This window comes from Salvia miltiorrhiza, chromosome 4 (genome assembly GCF_028751815.1).
Source record: "Salvia miltiorrhiza cultivar Shanhuang (shh) chromosome 4, IMPLAD_Smil_shh, whole genome shotgun sequence".
In the NCBI taxonomy this organism is placed as follows: domain Eukaryota; kingdom Viridiplantae; phylum Streptophyta; class Magnoliopsida; order Lamiales; family Lamiaceae; genus Salvia; species Salvia miltiorrhiza.
This window is the reverse complement of record NC_080390.1, coordinates 31,738,619-31,756,368: the sequence shown is the minus strand read 5'-3', so window position 1 is coordinate 31,756,368 and position 17,750 is coordinate 31,738,619. Positions and strand designations below refer to the sequence as shown.

General features: G+C 37.3%; 2 protein-coding genes across 4 annotated transcripts; one reads left to right on the top strand and one right to left on the bottom strand.

The window, feature by feature from the left end:
• The first annotated feature begins 7,707 nt into the window (after positions 1 to 7,707).
• On the top strand, positions 7,708 to 11,651 carry LOC131019931 (putative late blight resistance protein homolog R1B-16). Its single transcript, XM_057948552.1, has 2 exons — positions 7,708 to 11,278; positions 11,413 to 11,651. The coding sequence occupies exons 1-2, from the start codon at positions 7,944 to 7,946 to the stop codon at positions 11,423 to 11,425; spliced, it is 3,348 nt and encodes a 1,115-aa protein (XP_057804535.1). The 5' UTR covers positions 7,708 to 7,943; the 3' UTR covers positions 11,426 to 11,651.
• A 142-nt stretch (positions 11,652 to 11,793) lies between these two features.
• LOC131019932 (uncharacterized) lies at positions 11,794 to 16,674 on the bottom strand. 3 transcript variants are annotated; one of them, XM_057948555.1, is made up of 7 exons: positions 16,561 to 16,674; positions 15,545 to 16,444; positions 14,895 to 15,460; positions 13,791 to 14,786; positions 13,129 to 13,354; positions 12,445 to 12,591; positions 11,794 to 12,343 (listed from the first exon to the last, which is right to left on the bottom strand). In XM_057948555.1, the coding sequence occupies exons 2-7, from the start codon at positions 16,425 to 16,427 to the stop codon at positions 12,039 to 12,041; spliced, it is 3,123 nt and encodes a 1,040-aa protein (XP_057804538.1). In that variant the 5' UTR covers positions 16,428 to 16,444; positions 16,561 to 16,674; the 3' UTR covers positions 11,794 to 12,038. The 3 variants fall into 3 exon arrangements, with proteins under 3 accessions (XP_057804538.1, XP_057804536.1, XP_057804537.1); XM_057948553.1 differs by having other exon boundaries at positions 14,895 to 16,444; XM_057948554.1 differs by having other exon boundaries at positions 14,895 to 16,652.
• Between the last annotated feature and the right edge of the window lie 1,076 nt (positions 16,675 to 17,750).

Below are 17,750 nucleotides of genomic sequence, written 5' to 3'. Positions count from 1 at the left end.
TATCTATCGTGATGTACCTTCTAAGCCGACACCATTAATAGTACTATGTCTCGGTCTGGACCTCCTACGGTAATTGCTACCAGTTAACTCATCTAGTTGCTACTTTAGCACACTAGGAACATCCATCTATCTAACATCAGTAGGGTACTAGATTCGTATGCTTATCTATCAGCATGTCAAAAGCTCAAGTACAAGTATCTCCTAAGTAAGTTATATACATCGTAATGTAATTGAAAACTAATCAAAACAAGGGTGTACCGCTCGTACTCTCAAGATCATCCTTAGCTTTAGCCTACATCGGCTTCTCTTCTCATCCTCATCAACTCTAGCCCTCCTCGGCTACTTCTCATCCTCATTAACTCTAGCCTTCCTTGGCACTTTCTCATCCTTTCATAGTCTATGAACATGTGTTTGAAAATCTGCTAGGGTATCTCTGTACCACATACTGTACGCCTCGTCCTCGTATCCGATCTTCCCTGAGTTCGATCTCACAGCAGTGCACTTTCGTGCAGTGCCAACAGTCCTGGCCAGCCTATAAGGAGAACTTAAAGGTGACTCTAGGAACTAACTCTACTTGGCTCCAGCAACAGAAATAAACAAAACATAACTTAGCAAAACTCCTACTAAGTAGTACTGTTATCTTAAAACTCAAGCTCAAAACATCTAAATTCTCATCTCGTCCTATCATTACATGGTAGGTAACCTCTCTAAACAATGATATTAGATCCCTTAATTTAAATCATCGTGACTCAGTAAGACAACTCAAACAATTCTCTCTCAAAGCCATCTCCAAAGAATATGGCTCATGATACCTTCTCAAGTACCATTCAGGTTGCGTGAGCAAAACTCGCGTCACAACTTTTAGCTTTTTTTTTATATATATATAAAATATCCCCCAATTTTTAGCATTTTTTAGAAAATGTCCTCAACTTAATTTCATTTTCTATATTAAAATACATACAACTTTTCAGTACTGCACAAAATTCGGCAACAATGAGTTACTTCATCGAATTTTAGATGAAATATATATACTGTATTTGTTTTCATCTCACTCAATAAATTGACATCGTTCCACCTAAGATTTGGTGAAGTGACTTATCGTTTCGTCGCCGAATTATATATATAACATGACAATTTTTGGAAAATGATGAAAGTTGATGATATTTTTATGAAAAACGATGAAAATTGGGGATTGAATAAAAAACAAAATTGTTGCTCCATTATAATTAGCAACGCTTCAATTAAAAGAAATAGCTAACTCATCGAAAAGTCCACTTTCTTAGCCGATCAATTCACTCACATCTCATCTAATAAACCAATTAGAAAGTTAAACTTTCCATTAGGCATGTATTTGAGTCACGGGTCAACAAGAATTGACTATGCTCAAATCCTAGTTTCACTAAAAATTTATAATGATTATTTGATGATACATCAAAGTATTCACTAAAAATTTCGGCATGACCTATTCATACATAATGTCAGCCATGAGATTTCAACGCGTGAATCTCACTACGTGAACTCGTCTCTGGACTCAAAACTTAACATCTTGACATCTCTTCAACGCAAACCAATCAATTCAAAATCATCAAAACTCTTTATCAGTAAACTATCATTTATACTCGAAACCAATTGTTCGAGTGTCAATACCAACATTTATGTGCGTTAATCATAACTCTCACACTCACTCCAATTAGACACATAATCAATATTAACTCAAATAATAAATTATATCTTAACAATTTAACATGCTCATAATTCTCAATTAAATCTACAACTTAGTAATTAAATACTAAATTCCAACTTTAATTAATTAACATACTTCTCTAATTTATTTCTCTCATTGAAATACAATATATCTAATTCATGCTATCTTCTCATACTTGGTCATTTTATATGCATTTCTCATGCAACTCAAAAAGCTCAATAACTCACTAATCATGCTCATCTCATAAATACTCAAATAATTCATATAGTCTTACTAACATAGCATTAACTCATATGCAGTGCTAGTTCACTTACATGACATTATCTCAACTTAATAAATCATCGAATAATTAGAAAACTTGTATTTAATGGAAATAAATTCAAAAATTTAAATACAAATATTTTTAATTATTCTAAACACATTGGCATGCTCAAATTAACTCAATTAAATTCGAGCATCGCTCGTCTCTGGTCTTATGACTCGCGGCCTTCATCAAATTTGAACCTCGGTATTCAAATTAATCTAAGTAAATTATACGTGCAATATTTAAATAAATATAACCACATATATAAACTCAAATCATTCAAATAAAAATCAAATATTCACATTCGGGCATCAAACCATTCGGTCCTCATGCTTCTCGTTTCTAACATTTCTCGAAAATTCCCAAATTAATCTAGCATGCTCATGTGATACGGTAGAACACATATACGCAATAATATTCATCATGCAACGTCCCAAACTTCACGAATTTAAATAATCATACTCTAAAAACTTATACAATTTTCGTGCTTGGAAAAATACGAATTTAATATATATCGATCCTAGCATGCCCCTAAGCACAAATATCAAGTCAAAACGATCAAACAAAAATCGAAAGACGAGCTAACGGACGAAAAACGGGGCTTCCCTCATGAGTTTCGTAGCTACGGTTCGTTCCGTTCTTACTCTCTTCATTAAACATGCTCGACATCTACCCAAGAACAACATACTAAAATTTTACGACGATCCGACGTCGTTTCAAAATAAAGTCGAGAATCGACGTTTTTCGACGTCGACGAAAATCGAAAAGAAAACCATCAAAACGTAGGTAGAGATCTTACCTACTTAGATACGTGATCGAAAAGATGATCGGCGCTCGTCTCGGTGCTCAAATCGGAGCTCAAAAGCTTGAACTTCAAGCTAAAATGGTGTTGTGTGTGAATGGTGTGTGTTTAGTGTGTGTTTAATGTGTTTGTGTGTGTGCTGCGTGAGTTGTGTGTGTGTGGGCTGAATATCAGCCGTGTAATATGTGTGAGTGGGTGGGTTTGGGCGGTTGGGGGGTGGTTAGGGGTAGGGTAGGTTAGATATTTTAGGATATTTAATCCTTTAGTCGTTAAATATCTCGTTTCGTCTCGTTTTAACGACTAACTACCCGTACTCTTCGTTACTCGCCCTCTCAACCTCTACTCACTTTCATTACACTCGTAATTCTATATAAATATAGAAAACGTAAGCCCGTTCTCGAAAATCTGATAAACGAGCTCGGTTCGTTTATCGAGAAATCCCGATTCACTATTCACTCGTCGTCCAAAAATAAAAACTTTTATTATTGGACTCGTATCGAAAAACTAAGAATATTTCTCGACGACGTGCACGTAAGATTTTGAAAGTCGACAAAAAGATGAAATAGCAGTATTTTACTATTCATCGTCAAAAAGTCAAAATTTTCAAAAACGTCTTAACGGACTCAGATCTCACTTCCGAGTTCACCGTTCTCATTCAAATAATTATCTCGAATTATTCAAATACTCAAACTCAATTACGGATATAAAATCCCACATCATCCTCACATCATCAAAAGAACATCTCAACATCTTCAAAATATACCAACAAAACTTCATATAACTCCTCATCCCTATACAAAGTAATCAAACAAGGGATCTATACCCTAATTACTCAAACTTAAGCAATTAAACACGTCATCAAAAGCCCGGGTATTACAGTTTTGGTATTATCAAAACTAGGGATAAGATATTTCATTAAGTTCCCAACAAATTCCAATTGGGAGGGTTATCTGAGCGGGGAGTATGTTCCCGAGTCCGAAGACTCCATGTCCAATTGGGGGCCACCGCCGGAGGTCTATTTCCCTTGGTCTGACACTTTGTCGGAGGCAGATCACGCGTCGATCAGGACGAAGTAGATTGAAGCTATGCGTGAGTGTTCACGAGGCCGAGCTTCACCCTCGGGCCCAACTCCAACCTACCGCCGTGCATGCAATGTTTCAGAGAGTATTCATTCTTCTAATTGTTCATTGAATTCTGAAACTAACTTTGTTCCTTCTTCATTTTTGTGAGTTTTTTAGGGTGGTGTGTTGATTATGTAAACCACTGAATTCTGGAAAGCTTATGTAGAGGGATTGCAAGTTGTATTTTAGCTAATTTTAAGAGGGAAATTTGAATTCCCAAAATTTATGGAATAAAGTATGAATTTTTTGGAATGAAATGAATGTCCGTTTCTGTTCTATACATTTGGCAGGAAATCACCAAAAAAAATTAGACTTGGCGCCTTTTATTTATTTATTTATTCAGTCAATGCATTTAAATGAAGTCAGCCTTCATTTAATTAAGGGAGAACAACTTTTGTTAATAAAGTGATTTAAAATGTGGGCCCCAACCTTTACTACACTAATTTAACTCTCCTTAATAATCATGCCTAAAATAAATGGGACAAGCTTATTGGGACAAAGAAAGTATTAAGTTAACGGTACAATAGTTGCAACATTGGTAGTATTTGAATTTTTAAAAAAAATTTAATGCTGTTGTCGGTCAAGGTAAAATAATATTTGAGGGTTTTTTATTTTATTTTCATTATTAAACTATAGTTTAAATTCTCGAATTAATCCATTATTTATGAAAAAAAAAATACATGATTCGACTAGAAAATAAATACGCTACTTACTATGTAGTATAGGTTGTCATCCGTCAAAGTAGGTTGCCGGTTGGAGGTATGAGGTTGCCGACGGTCGACAACCTCCCATTTTCCTAAAATTAATGCAATTACTTCATATTACACTATTTCTGCAACTTGTTACCTTTAAAATTCACTTAAATGTGCAGTCATCACATTTACTACAATGAATTTAGTACAATAATGCATGACACGAATTTGATATATCGACCAACTAATACATTGGCATTCAAACACAATCGAAGAGGAAAAAAAAAAGCAAACAAGAGGGTGCATTTTGAGTTGAATTGAAGAAGATCAGAGGCTACAGAAAAAAGAGAGGTAAACATTAATATTATAAATTAACTTATAGTTTAATTGAGCATGAATTACACGTGGAGTGAATTTAATGAAATTCGTGGGAAGCATATGGGGTGGATTAGATAGTTAATTAATCATGTTTATTTATTTTCAATTTCTTTTATGGTATGAGAATCACATGAATTAGATTTTATTCGATGTGAATTGCATAATATTGTACTAGAAAACATGTCAGGTGGATTTAATAATTGAAATTATAAAAATCAAGAGCTTGCTGCCAGTGAATAGAGGTTGCCGGCCGCCGGCGAACTTGATGAAATCACGGGCGGCTAGCTTGTAATTTTGGCTATTTTCGAATTTCAATATTGTTGTTTAGTTAATTACTGTTGTTTTCTAATTGAATTATCGTTGTTTAATTAATTTTGGTTGCTTTCGAATTTGATAATTCTTGTTTAGTTAATTAGATTGTGGATTTAATTTAATTATTGTTGTTTAATTGATTACTAATTCACGATTTTACAGGAATTTTTTTAGCTTAGTTGTTCGATTATTTGTTGTTTAGTTATTTTATATACTTGATTGTATGCAATTAGCGGATTATATAAAAAATTTATTTAGTTATTAATTAAATGCACACGATTATTATTTATAGATTCAAAATTGTAAAAATTACGAGTTTGACGTCCGTGAATAGAGGCTGTCGGCCATTGGTAAGCTCGTGATCTTTACAATTTCAGTTATTAAATCGTTTAGTAGCTTGTGATCTTTACTAGATCAGTTATAAATCGTTTAGTGACTAATATAGTGATTTTGATTAGTTAAATCCTATTATGTAATTGGACTAGTTAATTTGCTTAGCTAATACACAACAAATTTGATTATTAATTCCTTTTGGTAATATTAATTGGGGTTTTAAATTGTTAATTCATTAGTAATCTTTTGATTAATTGATTAGTGATATATTGAGTATTAATAATTAATAACTAATTTACTTTCAATTGATGGTGAATTCCCATTTTATTAGTAATTGATTAGATAATTATTGCATTTGATAGTAATAGATTGAATAATTATTACATTAGATAATTAATTGATTTTAATTATTCTCAATGCATACAATCAAGACTCACCAACATTCTAGAGAATTCATGCATTTGCTCATGAAGTTGAAACAAGCGTTGAATGTCATCTTCATTGGCACTTCTCAAGTATTGAGCTCCGAATAGATCAATGACACAATGACAAAAAATGGTTAGACAACTCGAGATAGTTCCGTCGCCCATCCGCATATATTCATTGAATGAGTCACCTGGACACCCATATGCCAATTGGCGGATAGTTTTCGTGCACTTTTGGAGTGGTGATAAGTTGGTCCTTCCAGTTGCATCTCGTCTCAACTTGAACTCATCTGAGTAGTTTCCAACGCATTAACAATCGAAGGAATAACTCTCTTCTCATTCGAAATCAACGACAGAATGTATCCACGCCAAACATGGGAATATCAACAAAATAATCCTTGATAAGACGCTCATGTCCGCTTTCACAATCTCGCTCAACATATTTTCGTAGAGCTCGTCTTCTTGATGAACTATGAACTGCTTCTACATCTTCTTCATCAATAATAACAATCATCTTTTGTTCTATATCATCTTTCGTTGTTTCACGAATCAAATTCATAACCATTTCTTTTATTTGATCTCGACTCGGTGAGTAGGACATTTTAAATATTACTTTAAGAATCAAGAAACCAATACAAAGAGGAGGAGTTATATATATAGTTTGCAATATTGAGAACTTAAAGTACATATAAATAAAAAAAACTAAAATAATAAAAATTGAAAAAAAAAACTGTAGCACATTAAAAAAATTACAAATAAAGGTTAAAACATTGAAAGAAAAAAAAAGTGAAATGAAAATGCAAATTGGCCAACAAGTCTGCCAATAAAACGAAAATTTAGAACATAAAAGAAAGAAAAAAATTGAAATAAAAGTGTAAATTTTCAGCTATGGTCTGAATTTTATCTTGATTTATATGTACGAAGTTGGGTTTTATGTGTATTTTTAGCTATGGTCTACATTTTTTTAAATTTATGTGTATGGAGTTGGGTTCTATGTGTGGAAGTCAACTTTAAGAAATCGTGTCAACATAGCAATTTGTAATGGCATGGAGCTAACTTCCAACTCCTTAAAAAATGAAATTAGTTGCTAATATCACCAGTTCACCTTTATCAAGTTGTTTTATAAGTTGTTACATATAAACTATAACGTAAGGTGATTTCACGTCAAAACTTCTCAAACTCAGAGGCAGTCCTACGAATCTACTTTTTTACTTTTCTTTCCTAGAAAAGTCACATGCCTTAAATCTAATAATAACTCGAATTATCATAAAAGAATAAAAAAAATCTTACACCCAAAAATGCCCTTTCCTTTCTTGGTTGGACCAAGGCCGACTAAGCAAACTTTGAAGGGGTAAAAGAGAATGAAACTTTTACAATATGTTTGGATGTACTTGCGTTCTCAAAATGAGAGTTTCAGGCCCCCTAGTACCGCTTGTGTTATCGACAGAGCTACAATTTTAGAAAGTTATTATTAAAACGTGAAGATTTTATGTTAAAATTAGATGGACTATACACTAGTTAAACTTATATCTCAATAAACAAACCTCAAAGCCGAGGTGGACATTTGTGAAGCTAAACCTAATAAAAACGTAATAGCAAAAGTAGCACTTCTTCGATAAATTGCTATCACCGCAGCCTTCCTTGTCTTCTTGCTCCCGCACTCGCTCTCGCATAATAGAAGAAACTGTAGTAAAATATGATAAGGTCAACTTGGACCATTTCTTGATAACTCAGAAGGTCAACATAACAAAGTTGCATTTTACATTCATCGGTTACTCTTCCCAGAATACCTGCAGCCATTTTTCTCAGTTTTTGTGATTCCTTCAATTGCTGACTTTGCAAACTCTGGCAGTTTCCATTCCTTCTCAGGAATGTCGGCTTATGCGGCGCTGGTTTCTCTCCTCCAAATTCTGGCAACCATCCTTGATGGCGGCAGATCGTGGAGTATTCACAACCGAGCTCAGCTCCACTCCCTCCACGAAAAGGTCATTTTCTTTCTTGACTTTCTCGACAACTCTTCTACTTATAAGGCTACCCAGATATCAGCGCTAGAAACAAAGATGAGAGAGGCAGCTTACAGAGCAGAAGATCTTCTCCAATCCCAAATATCTCGCATTTCGGGTTCCGCGAGTAGAAGGTTGCGCGTTTTAATGGTAATGACAATGATCAATTTCCTTCTCTCCTTCGCCATTTTAAGAAATTGGATTGATGTGAGCTTGCCTCAAGCGATGCCTGATTGGATCAAGATTTTCATGCTTCGTATTTTATTACCTGTTCTTGCTGCCATCCCCATTTGCACGATCTTAGCCGTTGTTTTGAATGTGGCCCTCCGAGAAAGCAATTTTGAGGAAATCAATGGTATTAGGGCGCAGGAAACTCAAGACCTACGTCTGGTGTTGTACGATTTCAATGTGATGGTGAAAGAGGTGGTTAGAATTAAGGGGGCCCGTGGCCGTGGTGATGATGACCTGGACATGTCGGCTTATGCAGCATTGCTTTCTCTCAGGAAGATTCTGGATTCCATCCTTGAATCTGGTGAAGTGCGCATGTCTCATAACAGAGCCCAGATCAAATCCCTCCACGAAAAGGTGACTTTCTTGCTGGATTTTCTAGAAAATACTTCAGCTAAATCAGCCCCACAAATTCCGGAAGCAACAATCACAGATGCGGTCTATAAGGCACAACAAATAATTGAATTCCAGATTCCCTCGCAGCTTATTCTGGATTCGGACAAGAGAAGGTTCCGTAGATTAGTGAGATTCATATTGCTGGCTATATTATTTTCTGTCTTTGCGTCGGTCAGCTTGACCACAACCCGTGATTGGACCCAGTTTCTGGTGGGTTGGGTTATTGCAGTTGTTGGCTTTGGTGTTGTTGCATTAGGCGCCAATGTTTCCACGACCAAGAATAAGAATGAGATGCTCGAAAATAAAGAGCTGTGTCTGGTTATAGATGATCTCAGTATCATCGTGAAAGATGCGACTAAGATTAAGGATGCGTGTGGAGACCCGAGTGACCAATTGCCAACAGCATCTTCTTCGACTAAAAGGGATTTGGGAGGCACTGGCAAAAATGTTGTAGTGGGACTTGAAAGAGACATGGAACAGATAAAGGCTCGTTTGATTCAAGATTCGGCCAATCTTGAGGTTATTTCAATTGTGGGAATGGGAGGCATTGGTAAAACTACCCTTGCTACCCAAGTTTACAATGATCTTGATATTGCGTTCTTCTTTGATATTCGTGCTTGGTTAACAATATCTCAGGAGTACTCCTTGCGCCATGTCATCCTAGGCCTTCTAGATTCTGCAAGGATACTCACAAAGCAAATGCAGGAAGACAATGATGAAAGATTGGGCGAGCATCTCCACAAAAATCTCAAGGGTAGAAGATATCTCATTGTAATAGATGATGTGTGGGACACAGAAATTTGGGATTTCTTGAGAAGATTTATGCCTGATGATCATAACAGAAGTCGTGTCCTTTTGACTTCTCGGTTATCAGATGTGGCCAGTTACCCGGACTCTCGTAGCCCTCTTCATCAAATGCAATGCCTTAATGAAGATGAAAGTTGGTACCTACTTCGTGAAAAGGTTTTTGGAGCAGAAGGTTGTCCTTTTCTATTAGAATCCATTGGAAGGGAGATTGCAAGGAGTTGTAGAGGACTTCCTCTTGCAATTCTTGTAATTGGAGGACTCTTGTATAAGGACAAAAGAAGCCTAATCTGGAGAGAAGTAGCAGAGAACTTAAGTTTAAAATTGCGGCAAATTGAAGATCACTGTTTGGAGATACTAGGTTTGAGCTATAACCACCTGCCTCACCATTTGAGACCATGCTTCTTATACATGGGGGTTTTCTTGGGAGACGGTGAGATCCCTGGCTCGAGACTCATTAGCTTATGGGCTGCAGAGGGGTTCTTGAAACCATGTACATCTAAAAGCTTGGAAGAGGTGGGTGAGGACTATCTGAAAGATCTCATTGACCGGAACTTGATTTTGGCTTGTAAGCGAAGCTGTAATGGCAAGATCAGAACATATAGAATCCATGATCTATTAAGGGATGTTTGTGTGGAAAATGCTAGCAAGGAAAACTTTTTTCTTGTTATGGATGGTGGTGGATATACAACCCGAGTACGGCCTGAACAGACTCCACGAAGACTAAGCATTCGGCCTGATGCTCTACAAGTTAATGGCAGGCATGACTTGATAAGTTCATATTACTATGTCCGTTCTTTCCTCTGTACTGCGAGTGAGCTTGTTCGTAACCCATCTGTTGTCTACTTAGGTTTTCCCTATCTCCGGGTACTAGATGTACTTGCATTTCACTTTGGTCAGTTTCCTCATCAAATTATTAAACTTGTTTGTTTGAGATATCTTGCTTTCCATTATAATGGTTCACTTCCTCCATCCATTTCCAAACTCCGTAATCTTGAGACAATTGTTCATTACAATTATTCATTCAACAAGTATCCCATGCTCCCTAGGGTGGTTTGGAGCATGCCGAATCTGAGGCATCTCTATGTCAGGCCAGGTTGCTACTTTTCTGATCCTCTTGGTTATCGACTTCAGTGGAAGAGTTCCATTCTTGAACACTTGCAAACGCTCATTGGGATTAGAAACTTCAAGCTGAGCAAATCCATCATCAAAAGAATTCCAAATCTGAAGAAATTGGAAATTTCATATGATTCTGTGGATTGGTCTAAATACCAGCTGGAATCCCTTGTTGATCTACACCAACTCGAGACTTTGAAGATCCTTACCAAGTCGCCTATTTGCCATGATGCGCCAAAGCTTGCGTTCCCTGAAAAGCTTAAAAAACTGACTCTAAGTGGTTGTGGAATTCCATGGGCAAGCATGACGGCCGTTGGTGCATTGCCAAATCTTGAAGCACTGAAGCTGAGATGTGAAGCATTTTGTGGTTCGTCCTGGGAGACTGTGGAAGGGGAGTTCCCCAAACTCATGTTCCTGCTTCTGGAAGAGATGAATTTTACGAGTTGGAAAACTGATGCAGAGCACTTCCCTCGTCTCCAGCGCCTTGTTATAAGGTCGTGTGGCTTGCTAGATGAGATCCCTTTTGCTATTGGTGATATTCCGACACTTGAGATGATCGAGTTGGTCAACTGCCATCCTTGTGCTGTTGATTCTGCAAAAGAAATACAACGAGAACAAGCAAGCATGGGAAATGAGGACATCAAATTTGATATTGAACGGTAAGATTGAGTAACTGTGTTATGTGTTGATGCATTTCTAGTTCCCTCTGAGCTCTGATCATTTGTATCTTGTTAGTCAGTAACTGAAGTTCATTCTTCACTAAAATTGATGTTGTTTGTTGTCTGGTTTTTAGGGGGATTAAATGAATCTGGGGAATCAAGAGGAGTAGGTGGAGCAGGAGTCTTTCAAGTTGTTCTTGAAATGAAAAGGAGTTGGTAGATGCAATGCTTAGAATGGTATGTTTTGGAATCATGAATCAGGAATCATGATTCTTCAAGATAAGTAGTTACTCCTTTATAGCCACAATGATGTTGTGAATTGATGTAATTGCTTGAGGCTTGGGCTATATTTAATGCATCAAATTTTGTCTTCCTCGGCCCGCTTTCCCATTCCCACAACTTTTTCTCTCTCATCTCGCACTCCCTCCTTCCAGTTTTTCAAGTCATTAGGGTCAAAGAATTCAGCAGTATAGCCAAATTCTACATTCAAATCAAACTAGGTCCCTTTCTTGATCTCAGATAAAAACATGCATTGAGCAACTCCATATTGAAAGCTTGTTTACAACTAAACACTGTAATTGTGTATACAGATTGGATGAATAACCATGTCAATACTCTATTCTAAAACTCACTTTACAAAAAATACACCCAGTACCACAAGTGTGACTGTGTGCAAGAATCAACAAATGAAGAGTATCTTCGCAAACTAGTATACAAAATAGCGAATTCCACTTATTTGATCCAACAGCCAAATCGCAACTCAGAGGGAGGTGCTGGGTAACGAACCCATCGGGATAACATTACTGATGCCTTCTGCCTCTCGTTTTCTGGGGATTTGAGACCTTGCTGGCATTACTTTAGAGAACAGGCCAGCAAGAATTCCAGAACTAGGTTCAACCACTCTGGCCGGTGAAATCAAACTGCTATCCACACTGTGGATAATCTCATTAGAACTTATCTTCATCTCCTCTTTCTTGAAACGTGCGCCACAGGGACAACTAGCTAGTTTCTTGAAGCAATTCTTGTGGAAAACCAGATCACATGTTCTACACTTTTCTACCTCTCCTTCCTGTTGACTCAATTTTAACAATCAGGGAAAATAAACCAGATGTACTCTATTAGCTAACTACTAGTAGTTACTCTTTTTCATTGAACGGAATGGACACTTGCTTGGAAAGGGAAAATGAGAGCAACTGGATCTTGACAGTCCTGACGAGCACCGCAAGGAACCCCAACATCATAGCATATAAGGCACTGATCGGTTATATGTTCCTGAATTTTTCGAGAGACAGTTTCAACCATCACTGGTAATGCTGCAGTGAGACATGTTAAAACGTTACAATGCATCAAAACAGAGAAATTTCTGTACTTGTATATAATATTGGTCCAAACAACTCAACGGCCAAAAGGAAAAACTAACAACAGTCAGACAACCAGAAGGCACTTGAGATCTGAAATCTAGTACAAGTTTTGCATTAGATCACGCAAGAGCAAATATAGAAGCCAATGCTTATTATCCAAGGTAAACTCAATCATGCTTTTACTTGTTCAGAAAGGGACTTACACTTTCACTAGTCATTTATAATGTATCAGAATGCATATGGGTACTAGAAAGCTCTGAGATTATTTCATCATACTAACACCCACGCAAAACAACACAACAACAAAAAGCATGCCACTTAAACAAAAATTCATAATATAATTTACTTGTAGAAGATAAGAGTAACAAAACAAAGAAAGTGAGGAGAGTTCCATAAACAGTTAGTAGGTAAGGAACAGGAAAAATCACTTTGAGTAGATTTCAAGTCTACTCAGGACAGAAGCAAGAAGCATCTACTTTCAACTTTCACCTGAGAAAACTCCTTTGGACAGATCAATGAGGTCTTTTAGAGCGAAGAAATCATTGCTGTCAAGAAGATATCTCCGAGATCCAAGACCTTTATAGATGGATCTACGGTACTGGCAGCGAACATATGGCAACACCGCTCTTATTCTATTTCGGACATTTGCCACATGCTGCAATGTCGGAACTTTAGAAAATAGGAAGGGATTCACAGCACTGGCACATAGCATTGGCTGTAAGAAAAGAAACAAAATTAGAATGCTGAATAGAGAGGCTATGTTTAATTGGATTTTGCCAAAAACTCCTTTCCTGTTCCTTGTTTCAAAACCCAACCAATAACTAAAAATATTTTAATATATTCCTCACTAAGCCATCAGATTTTCATATAGACTCGTTTTCAAACTCTATTCCCTGAACATTCAAAGCCCATCAAAACATTCCCAAATTGGAAAATGTCTACCAAGAATTTCCTGTTTTAACACGGTCCAGTTAATGTATAAGCAAAATAAAGTGGAGAGAAAATGTGAGTAGATGAAAGAGGCAAATCAATTAAAAATGGGAAATTAGTCCAGAACACAACATCTTATGGAGACAAGCTTTGACATTTCTCCATAACACATTTGAAGTTACTCGACTAATTCAAAATTATGGCAAAATAAATCTTGATACCTGGTCATGAATAGAATCCAGAAATGATTTAGCCAGCTGAGATACAGGGTATCGAGTAAAATCCCAATGATGAAGAACTCTGGCAGGCAATACAGCAGTATCATTGGCATGGCATGAAGAGCAGAATAACTGGCCACTGTATTCACAAAGACGAGGTTTACCCCAGCCAAGTGCCTGTACAAGTTCCTGCATCCTTGTTCTTCCATCATCAAAGTTTCTGTGGCATCCTGCACACCTGTAGTGTTGCTCATCTAGCATCCGTTTCATTGATTTCAAAGGGCGTATTTGAACAACAAGTGAGATGGTTTTTCCCAAGGTGGAAAAATCATTTGCCTGTGTGCCTCTGTTTGCTAGAGGTGATTGAGACAGGCCAGCATCAGATACAGGAGAACTAGGCACCGTCTCTGTTGGGGAAAGAAAACTAGTGAGAGCGTTGAGAGAACTGGAGGGAAATCTATGGTGGATAATGGACTGTAAACATTCCTGGATAAGAACACTCCTCTCTGCAATGACATCTGGAGAAGCATTACCAAAGAGTTTTCGGGATTCTCTTTCAACGGGAGACCAGCACGGAGGAAGAGTCCATCCATTGTCAGCAAATAGTTTCTTCAGCCGATGATAGAGTGTGTAAAAATCGCGATAACGACGTTCTACCTCCCATTGGTCTTCCCCACTCCACACTTTCATATTATATACTGTGTATTTCTGGACCCCAACCAACCGTTCACTGAATGACACATCCCCCTTTCTTTGCCTTGCACCCACTACCTCAACCCTATCAATTTTAAGTGGTTGATGAATCCAATTATTAGCATAATCTGCACCAGATGTAGAAGCACTAGAGCCACCATCCCTTGAAGGCCTACGAAATTGTGGCTGATTTATCCTAGTGCTATAGGCTAACCTAGATACAGGAGACTCAGCTGAATCAAGTAGTATATCTTCCATATCATTAACAAATTCATCATAGAATTCATTTAACTCGAAATCCCTTGTCTGCAAGATATTACACCAAATCATATTAAAAAATTTGCTGTTTGATCATCATGTAAAGAAATCCCCCAAAATACAAAGAGCACACTCTAAGAAAGAAAGAAAAATTACCTTAGCTGGAACAAAATGATCTTCAATTGGGTCAAATGCAGAAGACAAGTTATTCTTAGCTGCGGCACTCCCTCTCGTATCAGCCACCAATGGAAATGCAAATGAACTGCTGTCTTCAGATAATCTGGTCTCCTTCTCTTCCTTACCTTTCGCTGCCACCAGATCATTTTGATTAGACACAGAATCAGAAACAGGGTCCACCTCTATGTTTTCATCCTCTAGATTCCTTCTTTTTGATGCAATATCATGATGCATAGAGATGGCTTCACTTGTAGGCACATTTCGGTTTTCCATTTCTGATTCAGTTATGAACTCCTCGTTTGCTGGGGCCTTTTCCAGTGGGTCTTTCTTTGTTTGAAATATATCGTTAACAGAAGCAACACTTCCAAGATATTCATCCAATTCATCAATGTCACTCACTTGATTTCGTGAAGCAAGCACTTGTTTTGCATCTTCACATCGAGCATCAAGTTTCATAAGATTCGCTGAAACAGTGGATTGAGCATTCACTTTAACCTCGGATGACCTATCACCAGATTCAACTTGACTGCATGTTGCAGGACTACCTGTAACATTGTCCTGCCTTACAGTGAGAATCATATTAGGATAAGTAACCTCACTGCCAGCAGAAAAACTTGAAGAGACAGTACCACTTGGTCCAACAGTCTTGCTTTCAGCCTGAAATTCACCCCAAACCATGGAATCGATAGTATTTTCACTGCTTTCGTGAACAAAATCATCCCAATCATCAGAACCAAAAGCCACTGCAGAATTCATGATCAACCGATTTTCCTTCAGCCCACTTTCCTCAACATGAAAAGGTGCATTCTTCCCGTAATACAAATCAATCTTCCTCTCATCATCACTACCACATCCAAACATGGAATCCTCACCCTCCGAGTGTTCACACCTCGATGAAGCTTCACCTTCATCCGATAAATTCTTATCCTCACCCCCATCAATTTCCAACCTTTCGCCACTATCACTAGCCTTCTCAACGCTCCCACGAAACCTTCTCTCCTTTCCGGTCTCAACAAATTCACGGGCAATTCGCACATTTCCATCAGCAATCCCTTTCATCTCACTCTCAGTCACAACCCCATTCCCCCAATCACCATCCGCATCAAAATTCCCCCTCAAATCCACACCACCAACGAAAAAACCCTCAAATCCCCCATTCAAACTCAACGCGCCGTTATCCTTTTGATCACGACACGACTCATTTCCCCCACTCCCACACTCCGATTCGCGATAACCCGATAACACCCTCTCAGCCCCCAGAATCTTATTAAAATCAGAAATTTCACCACCAAGTTTGAAGCTTTTCAACGAACCGAAATCAGAATCATACAACGAGCTACCTCGGAAACTAGGGGTGCCCATTGCGGAGCTGGCACTGCAGTATCTCTCGAACTCCGATTCGCCACCGCAAGATGAGTAGTGAGACAAGTCATCGCCGCCGTCCGATTCCCGATCGCCCTGAGTGGCGAACGCAGGGGATTGTTTCTCCTCAATCCCATCGCCGTCTATCATCTCATTTATCCGAACAACTGAAAAAGTGTCAGGATTGATTGCATATACACAATCAAAACATCCAGAATTTCAGCTAATATAAAAGCGGAAACAATAGAGAATTATCACTGAACTGACTGAGGAAAAATACTACCTCCACGGATGCGGGCGGGGATGCAGAGAGAGAGAGAGAGAGAGAGAGCGGGGAGAGAGAAACAGTTCAGATCTTGAAGTCTGATGTAGAATAACGACTTCTTCTACTAAACCCGACTTAATTTAGTTTTGTTTTCATAAAAATAAATGTTCCTCCAAAAACAAACGATGGTGGTCTTGGATACAACAGTGTACCGTGCAATCGAGTTGACCCGCATTCAAACTCTAATCAACATCCTGATCCAAATTCGCATTATGATTCAAATTATGTAAATAACATTATTCGGTTATACAAATGACACTGCCTATTTGACATTATTATATTATACAAATGACACTGCGTATAAATGACACTGCGTACAAATGACACTATAACATTATAAATGACACCTTGTATAATTGACATTATTCAAAAATATAAATGACACTTCCTATAATTGATATTATAATATTGTAAATGACACTAACATTTAAAATATTATAGTGTCATTTATATAACCGAATAGTGTCATTTATATAACCGAATAGTGTCAAACTGAATAGTGTAATTTACACGATTTGTGAGGATGTAGGTTTGAATCAAGATGTGTGTCAAGATCTGAATGCGGGTCAACTCGATTGTACAGTACACCCGATTGTAACAAAATTTTTGTAAAAACAAATAGATTCAAAACTTGTTTCCCAAACTTATATAATGAAATTTTTTATTTCAATTACTTTTTATTTTCTCATTCCTGAAAAATGTGGTGGTTTGGACACACAAAAAAATATATCAATTGTCGGAAAATATATATATATATATATATATATATATATATATATATATATATATATATATATATATATTTCATTGAACAAGTCTATACATTTTACGAACAGATCAACATAACTAACGAACAGACGTATTAAGTAAAAAAAGAGAAAAACTCGCCACCAGCAGGATTCAAACCCGGGGCAAATTGTTGTTCATGCGGTACATTGATTTGTTCGTAAAAAATTGTAGATCTGTTCGTTTTTATTTCACGAATTCTCTATTCTCTAAATATTTAGCATTCTCTGTTTAACTTTTCTCTCTCTCTCTCTCTCTCTCTCTATATATATATATATATATAGGGGGCCGCTCCAATGAGACCCCCTAATTTTAGTGAGATCTAGGGCACGATCTGATGCGTTTATATTTTCAATCCTATG

Coding starts and splice junctions, on each gene's coding strand:
- LOC131019931 (XM_057948552.1), top strand. CDS start 7,944: ATGTCGGCTTATGCGGCGCTGGTTTCTCTCCTCCAAATTCTGGCAACC.
- LOC131019932 (XM_057948553.1), bottom strand. CDS start 16,427: ATGATAGACGGCGATGGGATTGAGGAGAAACAATCCCCTGCGTTCGCC. Junction 14,787..14,894: donor ATCATTTTGTTCCAGCTAAG/GTAATTTTTCTT, acceptor AATATCTTGCAG/ACAAGGGATTTCGAGTTAAA. Junction 13,355..13,790: donor TGGATTCTATTCATGACCAG/GTATCAAGATTT, acceptor CTTTTCTTACAG/CCAATGCTATGTGCCAGTGC.